The sequence below is a fragment of the Manacus vitellinus genome, unplaced genomic scaffold (assembly GCF_001715985.3).
Source record: "Manacus vitellinus isolate BGI_N305 unplaced genomic scaffold, ASM171598v3 scaffold_78_pilon, whole genome shotgun sequence".
NCBI classification, from domain to species: domain Eukaryota; kingdom Metazoa; phylum Chordata; class Aves; order Passeriformes; family Pipridae; genus Manacus; species Manacus vitellinus.
Window position 1 is genome coordinate 118,961 of NW_021940807.1, and position 8,319 is coordinate 127,279.

Consider the following 8,319-nt stretch of genomic DNA (forward strand, 5'->3'; position numbering starts at 1 on the left):
AATGGTCAGAAGGTTTGGGATTTACCAATATTCACACAGTTGGTGTTTCCCCATTTGCTTTCACAGAGAACCTGGCTTGTCCTACCACATCTCACAATTCCTCAATTCCCACCACTCCTCCCCAAGGGCTCTTGTGTTCTCCCACTGAACACACGAAGCTCTTTGGGGCAGGGACAGGATTTGTGTCCCACACAAGCACTGGCTGTGATGTTGAAATCCAGTTTTTAGATCCAACAGATGTTAGTTATGGAAGGGGAAAAGCATCAAACCAATACACCAGGGGAAAAGAGGGGAAAATATCCCACCCCCTGAAGGCAGGAGAGATCAGATCACCAGTTATCTGATCTCTGTTAACAAGCCCTTATTGGGTAGATAAGCACTTCACAAAATAAGAACTTCTATTTCAAATCAAAGATCTTGTGATTCAGAATTTCAGTCACTTTTAAACTTAAGAAAAGCCTTAAAACAATTTAATAGCAAAGAGCTACCGAAGGCCCTGCATTAGTCTATGAAAACCCAACAAATTAGTCCTGTAAAACCCTCCAAGTGGTGGCCTAATAAATTATTATCCCTTAACAAGCATTTTTTTCCCTGAAAACTGTTTTAGTGAAGCATTTGTATAACATAAAATGAATGCTGAGCTATCCTGAGCCATTAATTTCTACATTTCTGAGACAATCTGAGTTTGGGAACAACTGGACAGACTGCACTGGCCAGCCTGGTCCTACCACAGCAATCACCACTCCCAACCACTGCTGAACCCTTCTCCTGCCCTCCCCCTGATCTGCCAGGGGTTTAGTAACGAGAATAATAAAAATTAATAAAGAGTAATGAGTTTAATAAACAAGAAGCTGCTCAGTTCAGTAGGTCACATTCAGGGGAAATCTTTATCCACCGTCCAGCCTTCATCTCCCTTGCCCTCCCTCCACCCCTGGAGTTCTGTGCCAGTTGTACCCACACTGCCCAGGAGCTCAGCTCTGCTCCTCCAAACCCAGGGGGTTGGGCTCTGCTCCTTCTCCTTCACTGCTTCATCCTCCTGCCACACAAACCCTCTCCCCCAGTCGCTGTCCTTCCCAAAAATAGCTGGGAATGCACTTGCAGTGCTCCGTGGGGACACAGAGGGGCTGGGGCAGGGAGGAGGATTCAGGGAGGGAAACTCTTTCCTCCCCCATTAATTCACTCAACAGGCAGAGGGACAATAATTATTTTAGATATGATTTATATTTTGGAACTTGGCTGCATCTCTGTTTGCCCAAAGCTGCCCTGAGGATTTAATTGGACCGAGCTGGCTTGTTACAGCCCAATTACTTATGCTTGAACTGATATACTCTGCACTGATTTATTCAGAGGGCAAACTCAGGAAAAATGAGCAACAAAAACATTATTAATTTAAACTCATTAAATCAAATTGCAATCTCAAGATTTGGTTGTTTTTTTTCCTTTTGTTTTAAACAAATATGTCACTGGATTATTTCATTAGGCTACAACTTGCTGTGTCTGACCAGAAGCTACAAATGTACAAACCAATGAATAATTTTAAATAATTATTATATTAATAGTATTAATTTAAATAATACATTTAAATAAATAATAGAGGAAAGCAGCCAGTGTATCAAGGCATCAGCCTTGTTTCTCCTCCAAGAATGCTGTGGAAAACATCTGAGCTGTTTACACCCCATAAGCAAATTTTTTTCCACATGCCTATAGAAAAGTGTTGGCTAAACAGTGAATATCAACCTAAAATAAAGAGAAAAAAAATAGAAGTTTTTGCTGTTTGGTAACCACACCCCATATCTGTGAGGGCTCAGTCACAGGAGCTGAGTGTTGTTCAGCACTATCCAGGTCCCTTCTCCAGGCTTTTCCCTAACAATTTAACTTTTCAATGGGTTTATTGACACATGGGAAGACAAGAGGCTGCAACAATCAAGCAGTTGCAATATGCTTTAAGCTCTCCAAGTAGGAATAAACAAAAATAGAACCCCAAACTGGAATTCTTAGAACCCTGAATTACGTAAAGGGAAATAAATCAGCTGTGCAGCCACTGGAGAGAGAGAATGTCCCTGGAATAGCAAAGCTGGAGAGATGATTTTTCTTTACAGGAAGTGGCAGCACTTTGAATTATTTCAGGCCACTGAGACTCCTCTTCTGATGAAGCCCAGAAAAACAACTGTGCCCTGATGTCAGCGTGGGACACCAGAACAGCCTCTGGAGGGGGAGCTTCCATCCCACACTGGAATTCCAGGACGTCCCACAATCACCACGGGACATCCCACAATCACCACGTGCTTCAGGAGCATCAGATGAAGTGACCTGGGGGACAAAAACCTGCAGCAGCTCTTTGAGCTCATTTTACAGCACCTGACTGGAGCCAGCTCTGGGATATTTCTTGTAGACTTTCAGGAAAAGACCAGAGAATACCCCAAGTGCAGCTCCGTGGTCAAAGCAACCAGGAGATGTGAGGGATGAAAGGGCTCCCAAAGGGCTCCCAAAGGGCTCCCAAAGGGCTCCCAAAGGGCTCCCAAAGGGCTCCCAAAGGGCTCCCTCAGTGGCAGGAGCCAGGAACTGTCTGAGAACCACTGCACCCTCGAAGATGAGCTGTTTGCTGAGCTCTGGCAGGGGCAGGGACTGTGCAGCCCACCAGGATGTCAGACTGCAAAGACCACCAGCATTCTCAAGGATTCACCTGAGTGGGTATTATTTCCATGGCTGGAATTATTTCCCATGGCTTGAATTACTCACCATCAGTTCACAGTCAGGGACCTCTGCTGAAGGAAAACACCCCTCTGCACTGCAAAACTTGTTCTTGACTTTACCTGAAGTTCTTAAATACTTCATTTCTGGCTTGCAGGTACAAGTTAGAGCCTAATCTAATTCACAGACCAAATCTGACTCACACAGATGTTCTGCCACCTCCTCCTGCAGTAAGATCCTTGAGCCCATGGTGGCAGTTGTTATCTAACTGCAGTGTATCAGCCAGGGGCAGGTTTTTAAAGCCTGATATCCTGCATGTTTCTGTTCCCTGCCCTTGGGTTTTGCCCTCCTGAACTTACTTCCAAGAGCAGCAGTGTCTCCTGCTCTGTCCATTCTCTCCCAGCACTTGCACCTTTACTCTACAAAAAACAGGAGAAAAAAAAAAAAGAAGTGAAATACAGGAGTTTTTGTACAAAACCTTTTAGAAGAAAACACTGAGGAGAAAAAGAGAAAAGAGGATTTTCCTAAATGATAAACCCTTCTCTGAGTGCTGAAGGCAGTGGGCTGTGTATGGTGTGTGCTGGTCCAAAATAAGTTCATCTATTCAGAAAGTTCATCAGTAAAAAATAATTTCATTTATCTGTAAGTTCATCAGTAAAGAAATGATAAATCTTTACAAGTGAAATGAGTTGTGTGAGAAGGAAAAGTAATTACAGCAAGACCATTTGCACTCCAGCAATCACTTGCTCCTAGAGTTGCTGCTCCCATATCTATACCTCATAAACTGCTGGGATTAGCTTAAAAAAAAAAGAAATCACAAAATTCATGGTGAAACTTCCCCTCCTGTGACACCCTGGCCTGTCAAAAAAGGACAGAAGCAGCTTGTCACCTGCCCCTAAAGAACATCACTGGGTGGTTCTGTGCCAGAGCACAGCAAAGGAAATGGGTATTTAGGGGAATAAATATTATCTCGAGATGCATTTCAGACACATCATTAACCCAAACAGAACATTCATCATCACCCAGCAGCTGATCAGCTCCACAACAGGCTGATTTAAGAGCCAAAAACCCAACAGTCACACAGCAACCAAACAGGGAAATCAGTATCTGCCAAGAAATCTGCTCCAGCTCACTGGTACGGATCCTGTAAAGAGTCCAGAACCAGGAAGGGATTTATGGATTTGGAGAATATTTATACTCCCCATAACAAGTGAAAAATCAGTCTGTGAAATGTGAGATGAAATGAGGCTTTATAAAAAATACTTATCTCTAGAAGTAGTGCTTTGGGTTTCTGGGGTTTTGAAACCATTCTCTGAAGGAATAAATAATGTGCAAATAGTATAAATAATAGTGTATAAATAGTTATTTCTTAGGTTTAAATAGTGACCTCTTAGGTCAACAGGCTAATTACACAGAATTAAGCCTGATGTGAGCCCAAAAACTCTGGAGACTCCCCACCTCCAAAGGTTGTGTTATGGTTACATGGGATTCCTGCAGCACCTCCAGGCACACACAGGTATTGGGAGCAGGAGGGAGGCAGGAGGTTATAGAATCATCACAGCACTGCAATGAAGCCTCAAAGTTTTAATTATCCTGTGCAACATGTTGCAGTGACAGTGACAGAATGTCCCCTGCAACGATTTGGGGACACTTTTTGTTCTCTCAGGCTGGAAAACCCTGCTCAGACCTGGAAAACAGGATAGCTAAAGATCCTGGTGGAGGATCTCAGCTCCTGGTCGGAATTATTGGATGGTTTGATGATTCTGAACCACTCAGGTGGAATATGCAGGAACACAGTGAGTTTGGGGTCTGAAGGCTGACAGTGGAATGGGAATTGATACGTGTCTTTATTCCTACAAAATCAGAATTCCAAGACAATCACTCATCTCAGTGTCCTGCACCAGGGAAGAAATCTAAACTGGGGGTGTAAGAGTAACAAAAGTCACCTCAATGTCACCAAGCTGGGCACACTTGAGCAGGAAAGCTCAACAGAAGGTTGAGGGGAAATAGGGGAAAAAAATCCCAAGACTTGCCTTGGCTAAAGTCTTCTTTGAGTAAATGTCTGTGCGAAGGCCAAAGTTCTGCAGGTCAGTTGGCTTCTCCTTGTTCTTCTCTGGAAAACTCAACATCTGCTGAGCAGCTGGAACCTGGGAACAAACATCACAAGGGAAAGGTGACAGGGGCAAGAACTGCAAGGTTCTCAAGGTCTTCAGACCAGTGTCCACCAAAACATGGACTGCACAGAGAAGTTGAACCCAGGTCTGTGGAGGTGACTGTAGAACAAATCTGAGCAATGGGGGCAAGTGTTCCATGTAAAATGACCTGAAATGCTCAACCCAGCTGGACAAAAGAGGGAACATTTCACCCAGCTGGGCACAGCCAACTGTGCTGCTGTGCTCCACGGCCCTGGACAGAGCCCCAGCCAGCCCCGGGACTCACCTGTGGGGTGCGGATGTGCAGGGGCATCAGCCCCGAGGGGGTGTCGGCCAGCACGTTGAAGTGAGGGGTGGGGGGCGGCCCCATGGCCATGGGGCGGCTCTCGGGGTCCACCTGGTAGTTAATGAGGCCCCACTGCTCCAGGAAAGCGTGGACCCTGCCAGAGAGAGGGGCAAATCAAAGCTTCCCAACTGAAGCCCTGCCCAAGGCCCCGAGGCCCCCGCCCCGCGGTCCCGCTGTCACCTCATGACGGCACACACGTCCCCCGTGAGGTTCCTCCTGCAGGCCGTGCTGGTCAGGTACTCCTGAGGGTTCAGCCGGTACGTGTCGATCATGAAGTTCCTGTAGGCCAGGTATCTGCAACACAGGGGGCACAGTCAGGGAATTATGGCCAGGTATCTGCAACACAGGGGGCACAGTCAGGGATTCAGGGCCAGGGTCACACATTCATGGCCAGGTCTCTGCCACACCAGGGTCACACATTCCTGGATTCATGGTCAGGCATCTGCAACGCAAGGGGCACACACTCATGGAATCAGGGCCTGGGTCACACATCAGGGCCAGGTCTCTGCCACACAAGGGGCACACATTCATGGATTCATGGCCAGGTCTCTGCCACACAAGGGGCACACAAGGGTCACACAGTCATGGATTTATGCCCAGGGTCACACATCAGGGCCAGGTCTCTGCCACACAAGGGGCACACGGCTCATGGCCACTGAGGGCTCACAGCATCCAGACTCTATTTTAGGATTCACCTCCTCCAAACACCCGTGTCACTGACAAGGAAACACCAACAGGCTGTTTTTATTGGGGAACTTTAGGAATCAGCATCCAAAGCAACAGGTTAAGTGGATTTATTTTTATATGCTGAGTGTGACCCATCTCTTCCAGACTGTTTCACTCTGCATTTTCCCTGTGGTTGGATGGAAACACGCTCCAATTGCAGTCACACAAATATCTGTGTTAGGTTGGGCATCAACCAAATATTCACACAACAGTAGTAGCTGCAGAAAAAACTAGTGGGGTCTGGTCTTCCCATGGAAATAGGGTAAACAATCCTTGTCCATCCCTGTGTGAGGCTGGAAGGAAAAAGGCTGCACAGAGAAGCAGCAGCAGCAGCACAGCAGCTGGAACACTGCTGTGGCTACACAGGGAGGTTTTAATGGATGAAGAGAGGAGGGAGGAAAGGCTGGAGAACAGCAATATGGGGAAGAGCAGATCTTTGAAAAGCAGAGCATAAGAGCCCAGAGCCAGCACAGCTGGGAACAGCTGGAGCAGAAACAATCCCTGTGAGATTCCCACATTTCAGCACATAACAGCCCAAGGTTTTGGGGTTCAGCCCGTTCCCTGCACTGCGGCTTCAGAGGCTCCTCAGGAAGTTTCTGCAATATCCTGATGCTTCCTAATAAAAATTGTCCAGAAAATAACCTCCCAGAAAATTACTGACAGCCCTGTTCTTTAGAGGGAAAAACCCCAACCTGCCAAATTCAAGTTGGAATCATCCAGGTTGGACGGGGCTTGGAGCAACCTGGTCTGCTGGAAGGTGTCTCTGCCCACAGCAGGAGGGGAGGAATTAGGGGGTCTTTTAAGTCCCTTCCCACCCAAGCCATCCTGGGATTCTGTGAAGTGAGCATCCTGTGAAAAGCTGTGTTTAAAACAGTGTATTGTTAGCAGATCCCTCCCTTTGGAAAATTCCAGAGGGAATGTCTCACATGCAGTGTGTGCAAAGCAGCTGGTAACCAAAAATATAAATAAATCATCCAGGCAAAGCATAAGGAGACAGATGCTGCAAGCACAGATCCCTGCCAAAATCCCACATCTCCCTCCTGACCAAATTCCATAGGAAGCTGGCCAGGAGCAACTCTGGGGTAGGTGTTGGGCTCCTTGGGGATGTTTGGGAGCTGGAGATGAAGGGGAGCTCTTCCCCAGAGGAATACTGAGGCACATCTCTGAATGCTCCAGGGCAGAACTGGGTTCCCACCTGCCCAGGAACAGGTCTTGGCTGCAGAAATTAATATTTATTCGCAAAGGTCACATCAAGAGGTGCAGAGAGAAGCCCAAGACAGAAGCATCCCAAGGTTTTATCCTGAAGGGAGACGGTTTTCAACCACAACAGGACCCATCAGCTAAAACCTGTCAACAGCAAGAAGGGAAGTCAAGTGGGATTTAGTTACAAAGCCTGCTCAGACAGGAGCCACCCCCAGGCACTGCTGTCACAACAGTGAACCTGGGTGAGCTCCTCAAACAGGGTGCTCTGGCCTCAACACTCAGCTGGAGGCAAATCATCTCCACTCACAGGGATGGCACTCCTTGATTTAAACAGGAAACACAAAGCCAAGCCCACGTGCTGCTCCTACAACCCCTAAATGGGACCAAAATAGATCTCCAGGACAACAGGAGGACTGGGGGGAGCCCCTGACCCGCTCCACTCACAGGCAGTAACCAGCAGCTGCTCAGGGATGAGAATCAGGAGACCTGATGTTTTGATGCCAAGTGGGAAAGGAATCCTGGGACCAGAGGTGACAACCCCATCAGTGGGAAACAGAGAGATCAGCATTCCTTCAGCTGCCTCAGACCCAGAGTGCTGGAAACCCCCAAACAACCATCTGCTGAACAGTAAAACTGGGGGAGCAGCGTCACTGTCAAATACATTTTGGAACAAATACGTTTTGGAATGGCAGGGGGCTGGAAACAGATGATCCTGAAGGTCCCTCCCAACCCAAACCACTCTGGAATTCCATGGTGCAGCTGTAGTTACCTCTGGAACTCAGACATGTAGAGAAGTTGTGAGGAAAGACTATAGACTGAAAATTCCAGGGCTCCAGGGACCTCAGGAGGTCTGTAATCCAACCTCCCACTCAAACCACGGACTCTGGGTTTTCCAGGGCTTTGTCCTGGAAACACTCCAAGGAGGATCAATCCCAACCTCCCAGGGCCCTATCCCAGTGCTTCATCTTCTTCAGGGTTTAAAGTTTCCCTTTTTTCAAAATAGAACTTTCTATCTCAATGTCAGACAGAAGCCTCACAACCCAACAGTGACACCTGAGACAGGGAGATTCCAGCACAGGAACAGTCCCTGCAGGAATTCTCCTGTCCAGGCTGGGAGAGCTGGGGGGGTTCACCTGGAGAAGAGAAGGCTCCAGGGAGAGCTGAGAGCCCCTGGCAGGGCCTGAAGGGGCTCCAGGAGAG

The 8,319-nt window shown here is 47.5% G+C and overlaps 1 protein-coding gene across 1 annotated transcript in view; it reads right to left on the reverse strand.

Annotated features, from left to right (window-relative positions):
- SMARCC1 (SWI/SNF related, matrix associated, actin dependent regulator of chromatin subfamily c member 1) overlaps window positions 1–8,319 on the reverse strand; it is a 57,473-nt gene that overhangs the window by 30,491 nt on the left and 18,663 nt on the right. The window contains exons 15-18 of the mRNA XM_029964664.1: window positions 5,371–5,484; window positions 5,131–5,284; window positions 4,725–4,838; window positions 3,051–3,110 (exon numbers count right to left, since the gene is read on the reverse strand). Of these exons, the coding sequence (XP_029820524.1) occupies window positions 3,051–3,110; window positions 4,725–4,838; window positions 5,131–5,284; window positions 5,371–5,484 (442 nt within the window). The remainder of the gene's footprint in view (window positions 1–3,050; window positions 3,111–4,724; window positions 4,839–5,130; window positions 5,285–5,370; window positions 5,485–8,319) is intronic.